Consider the following 25,321-nt stretch of genomic DNA (forward strand, 5'->3'; position numbering starts at 1 on the left):
AGCTACTAGCTGCAGATATTTGGAAAGCTCCCAGGCACTTACCTGAGAGAGCTGACTTCTGAACTCTTGTGTAAATGACTCTAAAAGCGATGAGTCAGTAAAGCAGAACGTTTGGTAGATATTGGCTGCCATCTTCTCTTCAATGAGATCAGGATGTGCTATATATCGTGACAAGACCTCACACAGAATGACTTTGAGATTTGCTGCAGTTGAATACTGGGTCTGTGTCTAAAAGTAAGACATAATGTTAAAGGTAGCTTTAAATCAGTACTCTGGAATGGTTTTAAACGCAGTTTTAAGGAGTAGTAGAAACATGTGAAAAGCATTGTCATTACAAGCACTTACATACATATAGAATTCTAACAGGTGAACAGTGTCACTGAAATCCCTCAAACTCCTCATACAGATAAAGAGGAATGTGAGATAAGTGTTTCTAGGCATTAATACAAAAACATAAGCATACTGGTGTCCATTACATGGTACCAAGGTTCTGTTACAAAGGAGTTAGTCAATACCTACATAATAACCATACAGTGCCTCTGATGCCACTGCAGGAGTATTGTGGGCAAATAATTAACTGAATGGCAATAAAAGAAAACACACTCTAAAGAACTTAACTTACACATGTTTTGAGCAAAATATCTTAGGGTATTGTGTGCGACCATATTTGTTAATTGATGTTATTTTGTCCCAAGTTATCTGGTTTATCTGGTTTCTGCTTAGAGAATGATAAACTTACCACAAAGCTTAAAAGTCCACCCACAATAACTATCTTCGTCTTCCCAAAACAAAGTACATTCACATAATAGGGGAGATTCAAAAGCAGTAAAAGCTGTTTGTTGGTACTTTGAGCTTCTAACTCTTCAAATATGATGATACATAAATGTTCACGCTCTCAGCTATTATGCAAATACAGACTTACTTTCCCAAAATTGAGGATTTTGTTGAACACGTTGATGCTGGAAGTCAAGTTGGATGGTGATGAAATATTCTGAAGGGCTTTTTCTGCATGAGATACCAAATCTCCAAATGCTGCAATACAGTTTGAAACATTGTATATTTCTTAGTCTTTTAAACTCTTTGCTACATCAAACTATGACACAGGATAGCCAGCTACAGATTTGGGCATGCCATCGTTATTAATCTGTTTCCAAAGGTACAGGCAGACAATGGCATCCTCTAATTATTTACTTAAAGTTTTTTCTGATGTAATTAAATCCTGGATTACATTATTTCCTTCTGTAACTTTTTTAACTGCTTGCAGTTCAACATGAATTTCCACCTCTCTTCTCCAGTCCTGCAGCTCCCCCATGCAGGAAGAGAGGTGGGTAGCCTGACAAGGAAGTCCACATCAGCTCAAGCTGATAGCCCTGTAAGCGAGAACTCTCCAGGTGTCTTTGGCACCAGTGGGTGGTACTTGTTATTCAGAAACAGCTTCAACACAGATTTAGAGCACTGCTGCCTGCTATACATGGTGGCACACTGCTAGGTGCCCAGCTGATACACCCCAAAGCCAATACTTGCCCTGAACTGCATTCTCAGAATGACACAGCTCACTGAAAACAAAGGACCTATGCCAGTTTACACCAGCAGAAGCTATGACCTATGATTTTTATTTTATTTTTTTAAATAAGATGTAGAATTGAGTTCCTCTCCGACCATCTGTGGCCATCAGCATGAGTTGATAGTTTCCAGAACTGTTCATTGATTTTTTTTTTCCCCCCTCATGCCTCTGTGTTCAGTCCCTTTTGCGTATGGCCTTTTTCTCCCCTTACACCAAAGAGCGAGTGCATTGGCAGGAATGCTAATTGCAATAGTGAATGGCTGGAGCAGAACAGCTACAGAATACAAATCTGTAATCATTCATTTGATCGTGAGCTCCCTGGAGAAAGGACTATCCATCATGATGGCTTGTGGATAGTAGTAGCTATTACCATCAATAAATAATAATTGTAATGATTTTATGGAAAATGTAAGTCCAAAAGTTCCTTCAGGAAAGAGAATCACATCAGAGGAGAACATCATCAACAATAAATAACCACTGTAGCACAGAAGACGACTTACTTGCTGGATAACTGTGAATAGAAATATATGTGAAAAAAATCATAAGCTGTCTATGGACAATTTGTGTGCAGTAAAACGGCAATATTCCCTAAATAGCCAGGCCTTTAATTAATGTCCAAACATTGCTCCTTGAAGCATTGCTCCTTGAAGCGCAACAATTTAATCCGTGTTTCTTGGCCAAATTCTGAAAGTCTTTTCTACAGACAGTTACTTGTAATTATTCCCAAGAATTTACACTAATGCCATGGCCATGGTCACGTGCCTGTATAGAACACATAAATCATTTTTGCAGTGCTCTAAGAATTTCCCAGAGAGCTTCAAAAGATCAGCCTTTAAAGACCAGAACTTTGCATAGCAGTGAATAACCTACCCAGTGAAGCGTTCCTGCTTTTAGGAACCTCTGCACTCCATGGTGATGGATGGTTGCCCTTGGCCACACCGGATGAGCTCCTCCGCTTACTTGGGGAAGAAAATAAAAGAAAAAAGAAAAAAAAAAAGACACCTGTAACAACTCACAGAGTTTCTTATGATTAAGCTTACAGTTAACTACTGCATGAATCAGAATGGGTCTATAGCTGGATTTCATGGCAGGTGTGTTGAAATCTGGGTTGTGCAAAAGTCTCATTCATTCTAGAGGCCTGGCATGTATTTGGGGACGCACACTGCAGCGCTGTCAGACATGAAACAGATGGAGGGAACTGCATTCATGCCTGCTCTGCAGGGACACTAAGGACAGGCAAAGCTTGAAATATATATTTGGTCTAATTTTTAAAAATTCCCACTTGGGAAAGAAGGCCTAATTGTATCAAGTTCTCTTCTCCACCAATGTATGACCAGCAGAAGAAACCAGTGCAGAACTTCACGGTACTGTTAATGACACTTAGACTGAGCAGAGAGGCCTTGATGTAAGCTGGAACAGCTCTAAGCTATAACAACAGCTTGCATGCCCCTACCACGAAATTCTTCAAGACACCAGGCCCTACTTCATCCTTCCCAAACATTTCACTACAGGGGAAAAGAAAGAGTGGAAGATGTTGGTGTTGAGCTCAGCTTTTGTACTTAAGTTTCCTTTTATTGAGCAAAATCCCAAGCCACCATGTTTTGTACACCTTGGTAAATGCTTCTAAGGAACAGAATCAAAGATGAGAACCTTGACCATTTTCTCTGCTGGCCACTGGTAAGACATAGTTTTAGGGCAAGCTATAAAACAATTTAATAAGAGCTTCAGTGAGTTGCATAACGGGAGGGGAAAAAACCAGTGTGGATTTGCTGAATATTACAAACTCTAGAATATTACACAATAATATAGCCAGAGAATGTTGGGTCACAGCTCAAACACTTTGCCTTCGTGACAAACTCACTCATGGTGATTCTGCTCCTGATGCAGAGCTGCATCTATTCATGTTGGCTTCTGGAGCTTTCCCCTATGTAGTCAACCTTCCGCTGAGGTTTTATACTCTGCTGTATCCTGCTAGGTTTACTGTGATTACTTAATAGTTGGGTGTTGGTTTTTTAATTTTTGTAGAATACAATATATTTCTAAAGCTGACATTGGCCATGCACGGATAGGTATACCCACATAGCGGTGTGATAATTCACATAGCCAACTTTTAGTATCAACAGTGGTCAAGATGCTTATTAACAACTCATATGACTTGAGCTACAGTTTGGCCAAATCCTTTGATTTTCAGCTGGCAGAAAACCACAGTTATTTCCTAAACAGCTGTACAGAAACCAAAAACAGAAAGCAAGGAGGATTTGTAGCTATTGAAACCCATGGAAGACCTCCAGCTTTGGCACTAGAAGTTCCCATTTCTTCATTTCAATACCCCAAATTAACCATTGTTTAACATGCCCAGGGAAAAATAATGACACTGAGGAAATGAGTGAAGAGCTGTGAATCCAGGCATCCAGTCTCTGTGCAGCTCTGCCCTCTTCTGCTGCGCAACCTTGAATTTGATTAGGATTCTCCTTGCATAACTTCAGTCATCCAGACTCCTAACCAACAGAGAGACCTTGGCCACTGACTTGGCCCAGGAAATGCCAGTCTCCCTGCACTGACTAAAGAGGACCTTTGAGGAGCCACCAACGCCAGGATCCCCCACCCTGCCTGATGGGCTCTCTGGTAGAAGGCATGGACCCCACCTTAGCTCTTCAGACTCTTAATCTCTGGCCAAGGGAGATTTTCAGGCTCTGACATAGCCACTATGGAGCAGCCTCTCCCCTGAAAGCAAAGATGAGCAACCAGGGACCTTGTATGTGAGATGCCCATATTTTCAACTCTCCATTAACCAGCTAGGCCTCAGAGTAGCATGTTCCCCATTACTGACACATTACTGATAGCTGTCCCTAATATGAACATTTTTTAAATATCCCATGTTGCACCCCACATTCTCGTTTCTATGTGTTCAGATATCTGAGACTGTATCTGTTACAACAGGTATCTTAGATATACCTGTTGCGGACACACGTACACGTACACACATTCATGGCTGCTCCTTCCACCTCAAAGCAAGTTTTGCTTTACAGATTGTAAGACCCAGATATATTCAGATTCCCTTACGGTCTGAGAGATGAGATGTCACTAAGTCTTGGCAGCAGGTCTTCTGGTGTGTATGGTGTGCCTTTACATCTGGCATCTGAATCACACAGCACAGTTTGCAGGAATGGGAAGAAGCCTGCACTAGGAAGGTTTCGGGGTGCAAGATAACCTGCAGGAAGGAGGAGAAAGAAAATGCCATTATTATGACGTGGACATGTACTTTTTTTGCCATGTGTTTCTATCAGTATGTGCTATTTTCTCAAGCCATGGGTTTGATTCACAGTTTCACTGAGGCTTTCTTACTCCACCCTGGCAGCACCACCTGTGAAATCCCACTAGAAGCCCCTCCTCAACACTGACAAAGTAATGAAAGGCTATTTAACAAGAAAAAGAGTCAAGCTATTTGTTTATAAGGTACCTGTCAGTCCCAAAGCAACTGCAGATATTCCGCTCCAAAATGCAAGAAACAGGCAAGAAATGACAAAAGCACCCTAGGTTTATGATATCCTAATTTTGCCTTTAATAAATAAAATAAAAGCAGGCACGTGGCCAGAGTAACCTGAAGCACTCACAAGAGCATATTCTGCAAGGCTTGGTTGGATGAGCTTCTATGCAAAGCCAGAAGTTTCATTTTTAAGCCAGGTTGTTAAAACAGGGCTCTGTCTCAGCTTTTACCACAGGAAGGGGCAACAGATCCAGAACCAGACAACCTCCTTTGCTTTTTGTGCAAACCTGCTCAGGGAAGGGAGAGAAGCTATCTATCACCACCACCCCCTCCATGGCTCCCACCATCTCAGAGCAGCTCCTGTACCATCTGCTTGGTGACCTGTGATGCTGGCAGCCAGCACTGAGGGGTGAGATATATGTTCCTGTCTCCCATTTCTGCAGACACAGAGTGGACCTGAGCAATTAGAGACTTCAGTATTTTATGTGCCACTTGCCCCGTGCTGCTTACTGCCAGCCCACAGAGTTCACCGGCTGCTTTTCCTCTCATTGAACAAATGCTCTAATAAATCTCAAAACCCTTTTGCTGGATCATAGCAACATATTATTTAAAATAATCATTTGGAAAATTACCTGGCAAAGGACATTGCTATTACTTCTACTATGGAAAGGAGCCAGATTTACAGAAGGCCCCCAGGCAGGCTTGTGATAATTGATTACCGTGCTCTTTAGTCTCCAAAGACAACCTGTGACTCTTGCCCAGGCACAGCTTTATCTCTAACCTTTCCAACAAGGACACCATACTACATTTGTACTACATTTATTAATTATAGTAGTGGTCAAAAAACCAGATGTTTCCAAAGGGGATGGCAGTGCTAGGTTTAGCATGGAAGTTCCTGCTGCTTTGGGCCAGATAGCAACTGGCACAGAGGACTGCTGAGACCTGCAGAGTCAAAGGCACCCATTTTGAATATTGTGACTCTCTTGTATACCTCAGCAGAGAACTGCCCTAGAAAATTAAAGGAGATACCCTGCCAGGGGAGAAGGCTAGAGCTCTACCTGCTGTGGGAAGCTCCCCTAACACTCACCACATCCCCCAGGCCACCGGGAATTACACAGCAGGCCGAGCCAGCTCCCAGTAATCACAGAGCACCAAGGAGAGTAAAGATCTGTCTTGTCTGTGCAGGCAGTCCTTCTGGTGTTGGGGCCAAAGGACCAAACATACGCCACTCTAAAGGTTTTGAGGTGTAATTAAGTCTGCTGCCCATGAAGGAAACTTTAGGGCACTTTAATCTGGAAGCATCTTTGTATGAATATCCCCACCATCTCCGGGACACTTGCCCTTTGAGATCACCAATTACAACCCTGCAAAAAGGCATTTTGCACACACTGGCATTTTTCTCTCATCTTCATTCTCATCTCCCGCAACCTCATTCCTATGCAGAAAATTGACACACCCCAGTCAAAAAATGCCCACCACAGACCTAATTTTATCAGTGCCTCTACCAAAATGCAACTTCAAAGACCTGGGAAGCCATGAGGTTCAGGATAAAGAGCATAAACACAATGAAGTGAGACAGGTAGGAGCTAGGAGGGAAACAGCTACACCCTCCACAGCCATCCACATCTACCAATGATATCCAGGGCCAGGAACTAAGCTCATGTGGGGAACACAAGGATGGGGCTGGGAGCTCGGGGAGCACTGTTTGTCTCTGGAGAGTTGCGAGATTTTTAGAGACAATTATGCAAGAGATCTTGCTGAATCCAGAACTGGGGAAGACACTTCCTTGAGATGTAAGTAGCAGTAACAAATTTTAAAACTGGACTCAAAAGTGGTACACTTTGAACTAAGCAGACAATTAAATAATCAGTTACTGTATCACAAGTGAGGTGTACAGTGTAAGAACAAGGTGATGATATCAGCTTATTCTTTTCTTTTCTTTTGAAACAGCAGTCTGAAAAATAGACAGGAATTCATGACCTGAAATTTCCATCTGCTTCGTGACCTGTGATGCTGGCAGCCAGTGCTGAGGGGTGAGATGTATGTCCCTGTCTCCCATTTCTGCAGGTGGAAACAGCTTCAATCTGCATCAGGGGAGGTTTAGATTGGATATTAGGAAAAATTTCTTTACATTGGAACAGGGTGCCCAGAGAGGTCGTAGAGTTGCCATCCCTAGAGGTATTTGAAAGACGTGTAGATGTGGCACTTCAGGGCATGGTTTAGAAGATATGGCAGTGTTGGGCTGATGGTTGGACTTGATGATCCTAGAGGTCTTTTCCAACCTTAATGATTCTATGATTTGCAAGTGCTGCTGCTCACGGTGGCGGCACAATGCCTATGAAAACATCACTGGCCCAATGCAACTGAGGTATTCAGTGAGGCTCTGCCAACTTGCATCAGATGTTGAGCAGTTTGCTGGCACCTGGTTACAACCCATGGGGCCTGATTCGTCACTGAGTCACTGCAGGGGTGAACTGGTGTAACCCCAGGATGTTCTTGGCACAAAAGCAGTGGAGATGCCAGAGAGGACTTTTCTGGAAGAGGTCTGGACTCTGACAGCAGTTAGAGAATTAATAAGTTTTTCAAGAAAGGCTATGGTGGAGAAAAATCTGAAATGTCTGGGCCAAATTCCGATTTGGTGTAAATTAGACCTATGCTGGTGCTTAACCCTGAACATCTAGCACAACTGTGCTCTGTGTGAAGCACAGAGCTTATACATCAGGATGAAATTAATTGTTACATTGGCTCTGCTGCCTGCATTGATGAGATCTTCACCAAGTCCAAAGGAAGTTTAAAAACCTGGTTCAGATGCAGGCACCCTTTCCACAGACACCTAGTGCTGAGAGATGGATCCCACCCTTGCTTTCTTGCGTGGCAAGCTGATGGTGCTGAAGAAGCTACACTGTGCATGCTGCCTTCTTTATGCACTGGCCCCACCAAGCCAAGAACAGGGTGGCCAGGCAGTTGTGACAGGTCTGTCCTTCAGCAGCCACACAGGCCAACAGCTTAATTTAATGGAAGCTGAGCAGTGCAGCTGCAAGAAGATGACGATGCTGCCTCTTGCTGGTGTGCCTAAGATCAGAGCAGAGCCAGAGCGTAAGGTACCATGCAGGAAGCATGGCTGATTTGGGAGTCCAAGTCCCAGACAAACATAGTGTAGCCTCAGAGCTCCTTCCTCTAACTCCCTCTCACCCTGCAAAGGAAGGAATTTACTGATGAGAAAGTGAGTCAAGAGATTAATGTGCTCCCTGCTCCATCCTCCCCTCCTCCTTGCTCATGGCAAGGATACGTGACTCCATGGAATCGCATAGGCTGCTCTGCCCACACATACAAATTCATTACCTGTGTTGGCCTGCACACCACTGCAAGGACAACCAGGAAGAAAGCTGGCTCCTGACTCCCTTCGATGCTTCAGGAGACATTTGTAACTACCTGTCCCTCCTTTGGCTGAGATTTATCCAGCACAACAACTACATTAGTACAAAACATAAGCACTAGCTATGAAACATTATTGAAGGAAAGTTGTAAATACTCTGCAAATTTTAAAGGACAGTGCTTTTATGGGAATAGTTCACAATCTGAAACATAACACTTATCACCATTAGTGACTTTGGCAGTATTTCTATTGTAGGAAATCCCTTCAGTCTTCCACATGCTGTAGAATGCAGCTCCTTCCCCCACTGAAGTCTATGGCAATGCCATAACCAAGGAATATGGATTTCCCTAGGCCTGCAGTCCCCAACTTCATGATGCCATGTCACACAATATAGCAGATCCACAACACATGATACAATTTTTCATTATCCCCACTGCCGTTAGCTTTAAACCTCTTAATTTCCTAAAACTACGGTTACCTTTGGAACATCTCGCTACACTGCCTATGAGCCAAGAGTGGCGAGCCAAGAGTGCCTATGAGCCAAGTGGGTGATCACTGCACCCACTGCTGCCCCATGTCTGAGCTGACAGGTCACTAGCATGTTTCTTGTCAAATTGACTTGTCTGCAACCAAAATCTGAGCCCAGATCTGTATTGTGTTAGTAAAGACTGACTTCTGGGTTTGCCAGCAACAGCATCCCAAGTGCAGAGGCTTTTGCTGTTCCCACTCACTGAGAGCTTTGATTTTCTGTCACCATTGAAAGAAGAGCACCAAATCTGAAGAAAACATGACAGGCATCCCAAAGGGCAGAAGCAGCCAAGGGCTCAGCGCTGCATGGGCTGGCTGCTTCTCCCTGCTTAGTAACATCTAGCCAGGCCAGCCACATCTCCAAGAAAGAGCTGAAAAAACATAAGGCATGCACAACAGTAATAATAAGCACAAGACACCTATAATAAATATGTGCATGCCGCTAGAAATTCTGGCATTTCCACAGTTGTTTTCCTTCGGAATAAAATGAAGAAAATGGATTTCTTTTACTTCCCTGAATGTTGTAAATTCCAACATATTTTCCTTCAACAGGAGCAAAACATTTTGTTTTCTTCAGGTAAAGGTGCTTGGTATAATAATGATGAAAAATGTCAGGGTAATAATAAATGTCATAGAAGAAAGATGAAAATTACTATTTCGCTATGATCTATAAGATTAATTGAAATTGACTGGAATGTTTAAGCCTAAGTGGACCATGTTTTATGTTGCCACATTGATTTTGCTGCTTTCATTGCACTGAGGTTTCAGGCATTTGCACCAGCTGAGTCCGACCATTCAGTTCAAGGAATTTGGCTTTTCAGCGGAGCCAGGCACAGCACCATGAACATGGCCCCCCGCTGTCACCCCCTTCAGCCTGAGGCAGTGAGGGCTGCCTGCCCCAAGCAGCAGAAATGCTGGGATGATAGTAGCCATTTTTACCCACACCAGAGTAAAGGAAAGTAAATAAGTAGTATTTTCAGGTTATCATTGCTTGTATTTATTATTACGGCTGTGCATGGAACAAGGGTATAAACCCAAGTCTGCATCCAGGACAGGTTACTCCCTGGTTTACATCAGCCAGTGGTCTCTCGTGTAAACTAGCAACTGGTTCACTGAATGTGCACAGTACCTTTCTTTCCCTTGACTCCCCAGTCTCAGCTCTGCTACTCTGATAGACACCACCTACACTGAGGCCCCATAATTTGAATGTGCAAATCCCCTTCAGTATAATGGGGCTACACAGACCATACCTTTTGCTTTCAAAATATCACCCATGTATTCCTTCTCCCTTTTCTGCCCACACTGTATTTCTGGTTTCAGGGTTTCCTACCTAGTGCTGCAAAACCAGACAAAATGTACATTCCATTTTATTTATATCAAAGATGTAGGATTCCCATTATGAATGGCTACTTCTTCAATAAATTTGGGTACATTAACTGTATTTTCTTCCTCCTTTACCATTAATTTTAAAAAGCATGCTGAGTTGTTCTGTTTCCTATCCAGCAACAGATTAGTGTCATATCATGACCCCTCCTTGGGCATGAAAAAATTCTCTCGGCTTCAGATTTACACACTCTGATACTGCATATCCCATGTATATGCACTAATTCCTTCCATAGTTCATTAAAAAAATCCATACAGATCTCGACTCCTCCACTGATGAATTAAAGGCATTAATGAGCAAATGACTTCATTAGGAAGTATTGTGTTTAATTGAAAATGCATTCAATCATTGATAAATCAAAGACATTTAATAACTGAGTCTTTTCAGCAAAGAAAAAGTCAGCCAAAAAGTGGTTTGATAGAGAAATAAATAAAATCATGACCAGCAATGAAAAAGGTGAGTAAATGATCATTCCTTACAGTACAGAGAGAAAGAAACACAATGAGATAATGAGGTAAGCAGGCAAACGGGACAGAAAGTACCTTTTGCAACAAACACTAAAATGTTGTGGAACTCACTGCCACAGGGTAGTGTATGCTGAAAAGTAGGCATTAATTTAAAAAATAATTAGACAGATACAGAAAAATAGATTTCTCAGTGGCTACTAAGTACGATCACTTGGCTTCAACCCCTTCAGCTTCTGGCTGAAGAAACCATAAACCTTTAAAGATTTTTCTAAACCTTTAAAGATTTTTCTAGCAGAGGGAACACTGTGCCTTGTGTTCCTACACACTCTCCCAGTCATCCCTGAGCAGCAGCAGTGGGTCTAGCCCGGAGTGGCAATTCTGACTGTTTGTCAGCTGTAAGCTATATTTCTCTAAGAAGTCACAAAACTTAAAATGAAAATATTTACTGGTGATCTCCTCCGAACTTTCTAAGCAAAATATCTAATTATTTTAGATATTTAGATGTGTGCGCACACAACCTTTTCATTTCCTTTCTAGTCTTTCCCATAGTCACACAGCATTACTTTACACTTTATTCCTTTGCTTTGTTGAACAGTCAAAAAGACAAACACGCCTGTTTCATGACATGATGACAATACCGTTTCTCTTCAACGATGTGCAACTGCCCATTTCCAGCTTTGTTCACATCTATTTATCAATAACAACTTAAGGAGCTTACCTTTTGTAGAAAGCTTTATGATAACACTAGGACTTTTAATCCCTCTCCAAAAACTAAACCCGATCATCCCATCAATAAGATAAGATTAATTTTGAAGCAGGGTATTTTTTACACACATGGAGAACAATCCAAATAGCCAGCTGGCCTATCCCTTATCTATGAAAAGAGAATATTTAATTGCCATGGCACTTGTATTGCTGTGACACTGACATTCATGCACTCTGAAACTCACACCTGACCTTGAAGCCGGAGAAAGGGACTTGCATGTTCCTTGTTACCTGGGAATGAGGTCTTTACTGGGAACAGGACAAGCAGGCAAGTGTCAGCTGAGACTTTCCTTTACCTTTTTCACATCTGTAAGATCAACGGTCACACCAGTCCCATGTTTTTTGCCAAAAAACATGGGCGAGGAGAGTAAGCGTTACTGTTCCTGGCAGTACAACCCAAACCTTGTTCAGTGTATCCAAAGCCCATAGCACAGCAGTGATTAGTCCTACTGATTTTAATGGGATTACTCAGACTTCAGGTTAAACACATACTTAAGAGCTGTTCTAATGGTTCGGTATTACACTCCCTATTGCACTGTCCCTACATTGTTGCCCTTCATATCACAAACCTGATTTTTAAAACCACTCTGGAGCTAGCAGGTGATTGATTTCTTTCACCCTATTTTTGGCCAGCCAGCCAGCAGAACTGCCATTTACCTCAAAATTTCACCTGTTGAGCAAACAGCACTGAAAGAAGAGATTCCCTGAGCTCATGCCGAAGTTGCAAGACACCAAACAGCCTCAGAATCTATCATACCAGAGTAATTTTTGTTCTGCTGCAAGACTCCATCATGCTGCAAGGTGGCACACAGAAAGCTCAAATACACACGGTGCAATGTACTGCTGCCTGCACATACCAGCACAGGTCCAGATGGCATGCAGCATGGGGAAACCTGCCAGCTGGGCCCTGCACCACACACGTTAATTATGACAATCTGGTGTTAGTCCAAGTCTCACAGTCCCTGGAGCACACACATTCCCCCACTGCCTTCCTATTATGCCTTAAGCAGTGTCATCCTTGGCCCTCCTTCCCTCAACTCTAATTTGATTTTTTTTTTAATTTCCCCATACAAATCATTAGGTAACAAGAAGATGTTGTGAGTGGCTATTACACATACACCAGTTCACCTGTGTACTACGCAACCTACCCTGATTTGCAAGTCATACACCCATTACTCAACTTGCTATTTTTCAAAATGGAAGTTCAGCAGGGCCCCAGACAGCTCTGTTCAGCCCCCCCAGGTGCCCAGTGTGGCTGGGTGAGATTTGAGAGCTTGCATTTTTCATCTCTACAGCAATAGCACCCTTGTTTTCTTGAGTGTCCCAACAACACAATGTCCTCAGTTGTCTGCCTACGACAGTGAGACTGAAACAGCAGACAACTCACTACAAGACTCACCCGGTGTTGGTGGCCCCAATGGAGGAAGGGTTTCATTGCCTAATTCTTCCCTCGAGCATTTCAGGCTCTGCAAATAAAACGACCAGCCCAGAGCAGACAGCATCTACTTCCATGCTTATTAAGACTAGACAAGCTAGTTTTGCTCGCCCACAGACCTTCACCTTCCACCCCCTTCCTTAATAAATTAAAAATCAGCACTTGAATATGAACTCATTGGGTTCACATAGTGATCAGGGAGATAGATCATAAAGACCAGAGAGCGTAAAAATTGCAAAGGAGTGGGAGAAAAAGCAGGTGTAAAGGGAAGAGAAAGAACCCCCAAACCAAACACAAAGAACAAAGGAGGGGAGATGGAAACCTTCAAAGAGGTATTGCAAATTCAGGTCAAGATGGGGAAATGACAGAGCTAATGTCCGCACCATGGGGCAGAGCTGATGGGGAGGGATTGCACTGCAGGTTGACTGCGTTGTGGAGGGATGTCCACTGCCTGAAGCACAAACACACCAAGAGAGAGGAGGAACTGTACACTAACCCTTTTTGCTACAGGACTTTTTAAAGCAACATTTGATGCAGACAAGGCTAACTTGGTCTTGTAATACAGCCAACTTGCTCTTGTTTGTATGAGCAGCAGGGCACTGCACAAACAGGACCTAAGAAGAGAGTCAGAACATTTCTCAGCAAGAAGCTGGAACCTAAAAGCTTAAATCCGTATCTAGACTCTTGAAAAAAACCTGCACAAAAGCTGTGTTTACTAAACCAATGTCTTTCAATGCCGAGTGCCTCCAGGTAGTCTCTAGGGTCCAGGTTTAGATTCTTTAAGCAAAAGTGACCTCCTTTCCAGAAAGACAGACATTAACAACTGCTGACTTCAGTCCAAGCCAAACTGCTCAGCACCTTTGGAAAAATACTTCTGCACTTCTAGGTCCCAGCATCTGGATTCAGATGCTTCAGGAAGTCAATTAGAATTAAGTGACTGCCCCAAGGCCCTGTTGTAATTCAGTGAGGAGGAAAAAAACACTGGTTACTCAGGAGTTCCCATCTCCAACTCTAAACATCCTTCAGTCACACTTCACGGGGCAGAAGAATATGTAGAAGGAAATGGAGGTGTGGAGATTTATGAAAAGGGAGGCATCACAGCGCTCTGTTTAGTCTATGAGTCTCTGGGCTAAGTGAAAGCTTGGGCAAGTGGCAGGGAACTGTATGGCTGGGCACTGCATATGTATCTAAGGAGATTGATATATATGTCTATTCCAGCAAATGTGGGGATAATTAGTATAATTCATAGCCCCCTTCAGCACTGTTTCAATAAACCAGAGCATTATATGGCAGTCTGTTCCCTGGCACAACAGCAGCACAAGAAAATGAAACAAAACTAAGTTCATACCAAAGCAAGGAGGGACCTGATGAAGCTATTTTGCTAATCACACTGCAGTTGAGCACAGACAAGAATCTGGTGTTGGGCTGTCAAGAAAAGGGGAGAAAACTGACAGAAAAGAAGGGGAGGAAAATGAAGCAATATAAAGGAAAATGAGGAGTGGGGCTGCTCCACTACAGGCAAATGGTGAAGGAGAGCTGGAAGTCTGATGTGCATTTGTCTGTCTACAGAGCAGGTTGAACCCTTGGGGTGGATTATGCCTTGCATAAATATCCATGACTTATCCAAATGAATGGAGTGGCCTGTGTAGCTCAGCGACCATCTCAACTCCCAGTAATTAGCATGGGAACCTATTAATTTTTCCACACTACTGGGAAAAGAGATGAGTTCAGATCCCCCCAACTATGAAGCAAATTCCTTTAAAGTGCAAGCATCTTCTCAGAGCCTTCTCATCTCCAGAATGGTATCTCAGAGGAAGGATAATGCTGTGGCCCACCTTGCTCCATGCCATCTGCCCTCACGAGTATCCGGGCAGCCACAGCCATCACTCATCTTGAGAATTAACCCAGCTCACAGTCTTTGTAACTGTGGGACAAAGTGACTTTAAGGGTTTCTGCATCAGAGCAACATGCTGGGACTGAGGCAGGGAAATGTCAGAGCTAAAACTGGTTTGAGGTCCTTAGTTATGCAGAGCCACAGTGCAGGAGACCCCTGAACTCACCTACTAGCACACTATAGCAACAGCCAGAGGGGCAGAGACGCACAGGTGTCTGCCTGATATTCGCTTGGCACAACAGATACCTCACACCTGTCACAACTGGCTGCCTTATCCCTCTTCCCAGTAATATGGGAAAGGGGATACTATCTGCATTTATTCTTTTCTTCTAAGCTATATAGAGCACCATGCCTCTTCTTCTGACACTGCCCTAACCAGGGTAACTCGTGCCTCAGTTACCTCTAACACCATAATAGTGCTCAGCACAGAAGTCACAGGAAAGCTCTGTCTCCAGGTTCAAACCACAGCCTCTTTCCTAAGGCATCTCAGATCTGTGCTCTGTGATTCATACTGATGTTTTCCAACCAATTCTGGACCTGTTCAAATCCTAACTACTGATCACACTGAATGGAGTATAGGTCAGAGACCCTCCTCTCCAGGGCCCTCTCCCAGGAGCACTAGAGGCAAGAATGAGAGCAGAGTATGAGTATCTGCTCCTATATAGTGTTGGAAAACTATGAAGATGATCAGGGACAGCAGCATCTCTCTTATGAGGAAAGGCTGAGACACCTGGGTTTGTTCAAACTGGTCAAGAGAAGACTGAGGGGGGAATCTTATCAATGCTTATAAATATCTGAAGGATGGGTATCAAGAGGGTGGGGCCAGACTCTTTTCAGTGGTGCCCAATGACAGGACAAGGGCAATGGGCACAAGTTGGAACACAGGAAGTTCCACCTGAACATGAGGAAAAATTTCTTTCCTGTGAGGGTGACAGAGCAGTGGCACAGGCTGCCCAGGGAGGCTATGGAGTCTCCTTCCCTGGAGACATTCAGAACCCGCCTGGACACGTTTCTGTGCCCCCTGCTCTAGGTGTGCCTGCTCAAGCAGGGGGGTTGGACATGATGATCTCCAGAGGTCCCTTCCAACCCCTACCAGTCTGTGATTCTGTGCCACACAACTCTGGCTCCAAACTAGACCTAAACAGCTATGCTGGTACCAGCAAACAATCTAGTGCTCAACTATTATGATATTCCCCCAGAATACTGGCTGCAAAGAGCAGTCTTGCAGAGCACTCTGCTACTGACTCTATCGTGAATATCTCTGAGTGAAAGCAATACACCCTGCAGGCGTCTCCATTGGGGTGATGAAATCCAGGTGGAAATTCTGGGCAGAGGTGAAGGATAAGATGTTCTTCACTGAGAAGAATTCAGGCAACAAATTCCCTGGCAGAAATAATTTGGTGGATTTTAAGACCAGACCTGAGAGAACAGCTTCCTTTCATGAAGAAGGACAAATAACAGTGAATGAGGCATGGTTTTCACAGCCCACTGGCTGTCCCTTGGAAAGCCAGAAGGAGCAGAGCCAGAGCCCGAGCCCTGGCTCTAACAGGAAAGCAAGGTTTCTACCACATCTTCTCCACAGCACTAAAGAGCAGAGTTTCTGAATGCGTGGACAACTAACCACACCCAAGAGAGCTTCTGCAGAAAATAACGATGAGGTCAAACAGACAGAAGGGGAGAGGAGGAGAAGAGAAAAGGAAGAAATCAGGCGGGGAGGGCGTGACAGGGTGTGACGGTGCTAGTTAAAGCAAGGATTGTAATTGGGCTTCTCTGTAGCCTGAGTGGGTTGAGCCCTGAGGGACAGATTGTATCTCATTTACAATTCCCATACCTTGCAAAAACCTGCAGTGATGGAAAGGGACTTTTGTCCCTACCCACTCTAGAAAACAGGTGATACAGGCACAAAAACCTGGAAGATACCATCAAACCCAGTTCACTGGCTTTCATGCTTCCAATCCAGAGGCTCCTATTCCACATGTATGCCACAAACCACATCCCTATACCTTCTAGCAAATACAAGGGCTATAATAAAAACGTCAAAAGCCACAACTGTGACATGCATAGTAAGTTGGACGGGGATTTTGTGTGGTTAGACTCTCAGATCATCACAGGAACTGGGTATGCAGAGAAAGAGAAATCTCTTTTTCATTTCTCCTGACAATAATATCTGCTGACCTGGAAATACATCATCAAACAGATGCCTGGAAGAAAAAGAGGTGGGGTTTTTTCCCCCTTAGATAGTAGATGATTTAGTTGTGAAGAAAATTATATATGAGATGTATTTCAGCTCCTTGTTTTCCTATGAGCACCCTCTTGACTAGTGACATTTATTTGGCATGTCATTTACCTTCAGAGTTCAGTCTGACACAAGCTCCCATTGCATTACGTGCTACACAACATAATTCAAAAGCAAGCAACTTGCTCTTGCAGGAAGCTTTTGCCACTTGTTAATTCTTGATGGATATTTGCTAGGTAATTTCTCTACATAATCCTCAATCTATTGAATGTGTGTTAGATGTCCTTCAGAAGAACTTAGTGTATTGAATTTGAGCTGTTTTAATTGAGCAAATAATAGATTTCATTATATTTCTGTGGCCCTGAATATATAAAATAAGCTTACAGATTGAGATTTTCTGTGGGGTTTCTCTAAGGCTTCAAAACTCAGCATGTGAGTAGCTTATTCTATCTCTGTGCCATTGATTCTGTGTGGCCTGACTTTTGCCTGCCTGCAATAATCTCTTGACAGCAGAACTGGAAACAGCTTCTTGTCATTACTTAATGATTGTGTCTGTTAAGGCAGGCACTGGAATTCAGCATAAAGTGGGTTTTATTCATGTTCAAAATGAACAAAAAAGGCTGTCCTGTAATAGTTTTCCTGAATGTGTCCACCCACCCTTTTTTTTTTTCTGTCAGGAAGTTCCCAAACAATTTCTCTGTTGCTTTTCAAGCAAAAAGTTGATCCATTTTTCCAGGTGTCAAAAAAAGAGAAGCGGGTAATCATCAAGTGGCTGTTCTTATTTAACTAGAAAAACAGCAGAAACTAGCTCTTTTATTCTCTGGTTAACGTTCTTCTCCATCCCCCTGGGATTCTTAGTTTGTCTCTGTATAATCTAGATCACAAGAATACACAACTATTACTTTCCAGCAAAAACCCTCTCTTGCAATAGAGACTTGTACCATCCACTTCTAAGAGAGACAGACACCTACTCACATACTTACTGAGAGTTGTCCCAAAATAGAATTCACCTATGGAAGAAAAGGGAACTAGTCCAAAGATACTGCCCAATCTTCCACTTTTCTCAAAACACAACCAATGGAACTACTTGCTGTTCCTAAAAACATTCCTTCCAATTTATTAATTTGGAGATGCAACCATCCAGAGCAAACATGCTCCAAATAAATATACATTCAAACTAATAGCCATGTAGAGTAAAAGCATAAATATTTTACCACCCAGCAGCCTCTCTTGACATTCTTCTTATCTGATTTATCAGGGACAGGAAGTACAACCAATGGAGCAGCGTGGGAGGACTGCCATTTCCACACTTGGAAAACCTGAGTTTCTCACAAAGTACAAAGTGACCCATCTTGCCTGCTCCAGCTGGTTCAAGGGAATTTGGGAGAACTTAAAATATATAATATGCCTAGAGGCCTTTTGTTCACAGAAGATGGGCTTGGGGGTAATAGACCACCTTGTTACACCAAGAGTGTCCTTCTCCATTAAAGACTTCCTATGATCCTTTCAGAACGTCACTTATTCTGGCTTTCCATACCTGTCTACAAAATGAGGCACATGAACTTTTAGTCAGATTGGTTCTTGTCCCAGAGAGCTTGCAGCCTGTCCTTATTGTATATCCAATATTCGTCAGAACGTGGCCCTTTCTCAAACATCATACAGAAACAAAGAATTTTTAATCAGAGAATTACACACGTCACTGGGTCAAACATTTCCAGTGTGTACATGTCATCAAGTATTGATCCCTCAGAACCACATTTTACACATCTGATACCAACGAACTCTGGAAGCCACCTGCTTGTCATCACTGCTGCTGGAGTCTGTATCTTCTCCCCCTGCATCAATCTCCTTGCCCCAAATATAAAAATCCAACATTCCCTGTGCCAGGACTTTGTTTTTGTCAAGTCGATGACAGCCTAATGCGTGTCATCCACAGTGGTCTCTTTCCTATGAATCAGTCCTTGCAAATCTTTTAGTAAGGGTAATTTTCGAGGGCATATTTCTACCCTGTGCTGGGAAATTATGTCTCTCACTAATAGCTCTCTGCACAGCTTTGTGCTGCAACACGTGATGTGATTCAGCAGACTAGATGTGCAACATGAAGCAAGAACCTTGCATACACTTTCAGGGTCTCTGTGATAAGGGCAAGGAACCCCTCTAATGAGCAGATAACAGACTGCAGCTGCATGATTGATTTCCCCCAACACACAGGCAGACCATCATTGAAACGGGGTGCCCAGCCCTTTCACCCACTCCTCTCCCCTCCCTTGGGACTGTACTCATGAGGCCACAGAGAGCAGAATCAGGGATTTGATCCTACTCAAAACTAACACTTTCTAAGGGAAAAAGGCTTCCAACTGGATAAACTCCTTGCTCTGTTTTACCATATAACTTCATGAGCAAATGTGGCCAAGGCTGGGGACATGCTTATTGTGAACTTACTTACACTAAATCAGTGTAAGTATTTTTAGAGCAGATTCAAGCACACCCATGATCTGAAATGTAGACACGTTCTCCAGACCCAAGAAGCAAGGCTTGCAAGCAAGAATGACCTTGTGTAAACTCTTCACCTATTTAATCGCCACCAACTATTCACCCACCTAAATTGCTGCTCTTTGACTTGCTAGAAAGGGCTCGCATACACCATCAGGTCACAGGAGACAAACAAGTTACCAGTCTTCAGTTGAGCCTTAGTAGCAAGCTCCCTAAATAGGTGCTTTTTGCCTATAGCACACGCAAAGTAAAATCTTTCATGTTGATGAACCTCACGTTTGTTACCTCTCCTTCATAATCCCACTTGAAGTCTATGCCCTTACTCATTTTACTGAGGAAGATCTCCCCCAGCTGCCCTCTTGTCACTCAATTTATCATGTAAATTCATATTGCTCCCTACAACAGCAGTATCTGAGCGCATCTTGATGAGACAGTTCTTTAAAGTTGTTTTCTAATTATAAAAATGATTTGAAAAAAAACACAGAAAACAACCTCAGAGGAACACAGACATTTTATTTACAGCATGCTGCATCCCAGGAAATCTCCACTGGAAACTATGAAGAAACAAATTTTTAAAAGTAACAAAACACATCAAATTAACACATCAGTCACTGAAATGAGAACTAAATCCCAGAGATGTAAAAACAAACCAGTTACTTACAGTTTGGCTGTGGTTCTGGAGGGAATTTCAGACGGATAATGGCCAAGATTATGAAAACAACCACAGGCCAGGAAATTAAAATGAACGACCATACCTATAAAACAGCAATGAAAAGATATTGGTTACGTTTGTTGTATTGATGTGTCTCAGAGCTTGTCTGGAATGTACAAGTACTACCCTAAATGAGTTATAGGATGCATTGTAAATCACGCCTGTCCTGGTATGCATACTATGAAACCCCAAGTATTATCCATGCAAGAAGAAAAACTACATTAGATTTCAAGAGCAAATAACAAGCCTGGAAATAACACAAGCATTCCCGTGTTTCAGTTTGGCTGATAATTATGGGGGACAGTGTTTAAACAGCTTTGAGACAGTGCTATGTAATTGTAAAAGCACGCTCAGAAGTACAGGACTTTTGGACGCACTGATCAAAATATAAAAGAGCTCAAGTGTGAAACGCCAGTTTCACTTTCAGTCAATGGCACTGCCCAAATGATGGGTAAAGATGACTTTGATTTGATTGTATCTCAAAATTAAACTGTGCGACAAGTGAATCGACAAGCCTACAGCATTTTTCCACCCAGTTTCACTTTCTTCACAAACAGTAGTTCGGCTTCACAGTCGAGCTGAAAGAAAGGATTTTCACAGTAATTGTTTACAAGATGTGGAGCTCAAGCATGGTATGGGAAGGGGTTTATGGAGCTGTGTAACTAGTCAACTGGAGAAGTCATACTTGAACACCAATCACCAGGATCCCTCATATGAGGTTCTGACCCCAGCATCCTAACTCCCTGGCACCTTTCCATTTCCAGACTGTAGCAGACCACATAGATGAGCTGATATGGAAGAGATGATGTAAAATTGGCCCAGTAGAGTGGAAAAACCATGAATATTTATAGAGCTCTTGCCTCTGATATGAGAGCTGACTGTTTCCATGGACTAGAATGAAGAAAATACAGTCTGCTAATCATCTAGTGTAGTAAACCAATCTAGGTTGGAGGCTCAAATTCAGTCTTAAAACTACAAAACTTGGAGTTTTGTAAGCTAAGAAAATGCAGTTATTCAAATAACCAACTGCTTTTGCACTAGCTGGTTAACTTGCTACTGTGCTTACTAGATTTAAGTTTTCCATCCATCAGTAGTTTGGCTCAAACTACTCTGTGCTGCAAAATTGCTGTGCGATCTTCATGTCAATTTTTGAAACTGCAAAGACGTCTTTCTTCAAAATAATCCCATTTTTTTTGTCGTTGTGTTGCTATTTTTTTCAGATCAGCACATATTACCCCAAACTGTTTTTCCAAAGTAATTCCAAGCCCATAACAGTGGCTTTCATTTCCTGTAACATTTACTGGAACATAAAACCAAACAAACAAATCCTGGAGAGCAATTCAGCTTAAAGATGGTTGTTTTACAGCAACTCCATCCCTATCATCCCTGAGGAGATGACACAGCCATTAAAGTAGGAGCAAGATTCACGCCCCAAAATAGGCAACTGACGGACACCAAACCACAAGGCACCTCCCCACACGTCCCTTCAGAGAAGGTACTCCTATAATTTCAGCATTCAGCAACATTTTAGCTTTTACAGACAGTACTTTTCCCGCCTTTTATATATACACTGCCATTTTTAAGTAGATTAATCTCTGAAAATAACATCTTTTTATAATTTTTATATCACATGCTTTCCTTATAATCACTCCTCAAACACACTGTTTAACTGTGATTAATTCACATGCAAATGGTATTATTAGCATATCCTCCTTGTTTAGTACCGCATAGGCTAAAGTAAAATTATGGGGTAAGAGCACAGAAACTGGTATTAGTCAGAGGCTCCCTAAAGGAAGGGCAAGAGATCTGTCATAATCTTGGGAGAAGAAACAAGTACAGATTGTTTCTACTCAAGGAATTCTTTGTAGGTCCCCCTTTGGAGCTAAGATGGTGCTTTTTCTCCCCACTTTCCAGACAGCTCTTCCCTTAGTATCTCTCTCCTTTGTCTTAATTGGATTTAATAGTAGCTGGGTACATCAGTTGCAACATAACAGCATTCCCACTGTTCCAGGCATTTCTAGTTAACAAAAACAAGACAACCACAGTGGCCAAACTGATTGCAGGTGGAACACTTTGACTTGAAAGGAGCCATAACCCATCTTAATTTGGCTCTCAGGACATTAGGCACTGTGCTGTAATGTAGGTTGCATAATCCTTTGGTTGCTGGATTATTTCACTGCTAAAAAGTAGATTTAATTGCTTAGACCTTACTTAGTATCTCTGGACATGTCACATTTTCTCTCTCTCCTGCCTCTGTTTAAAATAACTAAGCTGCCTAAAAGTGAAAGATGGAAAGCAACAGAAGCGCAAGAGGCACTGATTTCTTCACTTCCCCTTGGATCGCGGGCCAAACCTTGCTCCTGAGAAGGCTGCCTCCTAAACTCATGACCATTCCTTTCTCAGGAATAATAACCTGTCTTGAGGCACTGCCAGGCCATGGATGCAGAGCTTCAGCTGATTTCAATAAATTGACAGTCAAGCAAGCTGTAGCCCTCCCCATGCCACACAGGTAGAGGCAGTCTCTCCAGGGACTCTCCCGAGAGCTCACAGAGAAAATAAAGTGTAAAGCAAAAGGCAGAAGCAAATGTGTTTGCCAGCCCTGGAGAGGCTGATAAACAGAGCAGGAAAGCACTTGAGTATGGCGGGGGGGGAACAGGGGCTGCCTGGTGTCAGACTGTTCCATGACATACCAATTAGCCCAGGCAAGGGCTGCCAGAACCACTACAGCAGCAGGAACCACCTTCGCTCATTATCGGGAACTGAGAAGCACAACAGAATGCTTCCCTTGCAAAACAAGCATGCTGAAAAAAACCCCAGCTTTCTAAAAGCCTAGTCTGTAAATGAAGTCAAAATACACAGATTGAAAAAACATAAGCAGGAGGACAGAGAAATCAGGATGTGTCTGGGAGCAGATAACTGGGTTTCCCTCCCCACACCTTCTACAGACTGAGCAAGCTCCCTAATTGGGAAGGGGAGGGCTGCAGGGAATGCCTGCCATATAATAAGTAGTGGCCAGATTTTTATTTTTATTGACATTTAAATTCTACAGAATTGTATCTGAACTGCACAAGAAACCAGAATTAAAGCAATGAGAGTGTATGGTCAGAAGTATAGGTAGGGCTTAGGTTAGCATTTACTCCGGGTACACAAGAGCTGAAAAAGACCCAAGACTTCTGCTTTTAACAATGCTGTTACAATTTCTCTTGAGAAATTTTTAATTTATTGGGATTCCTCTGCATCTCAGAAAAAGTGTTCTGTATCCTTAGCCCCAGTGAAGGACATGCTACTTTACGGTGCACAGCTTGTCTGCAGCTCCTATGGAGGATCAGGAGTCAAATAAACTCAGCACCTCTCTGAATCAGGCTCTACAACCAAGAGGCAGGACAGGGCAGGCAAGAACAGACATTGCAGAAGCATGTGGTGATAACAAGGCCTTTTGCTCCATCCTCATATCATACCCTCCATTGCCCTTTCTCTTCCGTCAACATTTTCCGCACCTGCCAAGGCTTCCATTCAACCAAAAAGTTTAAAAACTATCACATTTGGATTACTAGCAAGAGGATAAGTTGCAATACAAGCCCATGAACTGCAGCATGTTTCTGCTGAAATTAGAGTGCAGCTGTATTGAAACCAGAAAAACTACTGAGCAGACTTTGCCTGGACACACAATACCACCCAAAAGAACATTTGCCTCCCTGATGCTGCTGCTGCAGTTCAGATTGGACATTGCTGGAAATAGTTTATCTTTCAGAAAGACAGACTATTTGGGGTGTTTGTTTTGCAGCACACTGTACTGCACTGGAAATCTGTCCTACCTACATCTCTCAGAGCTACTTTTTTCTTTGTCCATGCTTTACAAGTGGCTCTATATAAGAGCACCCCCCTCCATTGCCCCCAAGTCCCAGGGCCTCCTGGGAGGCTGTACACAGACTGTGGGGTCTGCTTACACAGCAGCAGGTACAGAACTGCAGCCTTAATTCAGGTCTGCCCATGAGTTCATGCATGGTTTTGTCTGCACAGACCACTGCCCTGAGGAAACAACAGTGGCATCTGTGGTACTCAGCCTAGACTCCTGAGGCCTCATGCACGAGAGCTCCAATGCAAGACTCACCTTCACTTCCACGCCATTCCCTTCCTTCCCTCTGCCTCTATCATCAGCCTTCAAAATATTTCTATTTTAATCCTGTGACCTTCCTCTGCTGCAGTGCCTCTCTTGCTCCTCAGCTGCTGTCATTTCCAGGTCCCTCTCCTCTACTACTTTGTTTTCACACTCACCGGCTGCCTCTTGACACTCAGCCAGTTCTTCCACAGCAGGATCCTCAAGTGCTGAGAGAGGGCAGCCATCCTTGGCTGACCCAACCAAAAGTGAACGGGCTGCGTATTCTTTCTCCCCAGGCTTAGGAGGCAAACGCGGAGGCTCTAACCCAAATGGGCAGCCAGTGTCCAATATCCAAGCCCCTGCTTCTTCCCCACAGCATAGCTCTGAAGCAGCTACTTCATGCACTTGTGGCTGCTGTACTCCCAGTAACTGTAGCTCTTGTCCTCACAGCAATAGCTCTTAGCAAATTCAACAGGTTATTCTTCTTCAGGCAGGCAGGCACAGCAGCCTGCCTCCACTTGTGTTAATTACAATATCCAGCCTCTCCTGGCTGCTCGTTGTTCAAGCCCTAACCGATAAAATGGATAGCATTCCAAAAAGATGCTTCTGCTTAAACAAAAGGTGAGGCATGCCGCCTCCTCCTCCTCCCCATGATGAAACTATCCTTCTGCCCACACACTGCTGCTGCTGGAGAGGTGTCATCAACAGCAAAGAGTTAGGCCACTTGCCAGGCCAGTCTGCCTTCCCCAAGTTCACATGGAATGGCTGGGAAGAAGAAAGTAGCCACAGCATGTGTCTTCCTGGCACTCCTGATTAGGAATTAGGGTTGTGGGTTTTTTTTAATACTTCTGAAGGTCTCAAACCTACCCATCCAGGGAAAT

General features: G+C 43.2%; 1 protein-coding gene across 1 annotated transcript in view; it reads right to left on the reverse strand.

Annotated features, from left to right (window-relative positions):
* Positions 1–24,721, reverse strand: part of ABCA12 (ATP binding cassette subfamily A member 12) — an 88,371-nt gene extending 63,650 nt beyond the window's left edge. The window contains exons 1-6 of the mRNA XM_064452112.1: positions 24,617–24,721; positions 20,291–20,384; positions 4,628–4,775; positions 2,435–2,523; positions 923–1,032; positions 43–228 (exon numbers count right to left, since the gene is read on the reverse strand). Of these exons, the coding sequence (XP_064308182.1) occupies positions 43–228; positions 923–1,032; positions 2,435–2,523; positions 4,628–4,775; positions 20,291–20,384; positions 24,617–24,685 (696 nt within the window). The 5' untranslated portion in view covers positions 24,686–24,721. The remainder of the gene's footprint in view (positions 1–42; positions 229–922; positions 1,033–2,434; positions 2,524–4,627; positions 4,776–20,290; positions 20,385–24,616) is intronic.
* Positions 24,722–25,321: the final 600 nt, after the last annotated feature.

Source organism: Phalacrocorax carbo, chromosome 5 (assembly GCF_963921805.1).
Source record: "Phalacrocorax carbo chromosome 5, bPhaCar2.1, whole genome shotgun sequence".
Taxonomy (NCBI): Eukaryota; Metazoa; Chordata; class Aves; order Suliformes; family Phalacrocoracidae; genus Phalacrocorax; species Phalacrocorax carbo.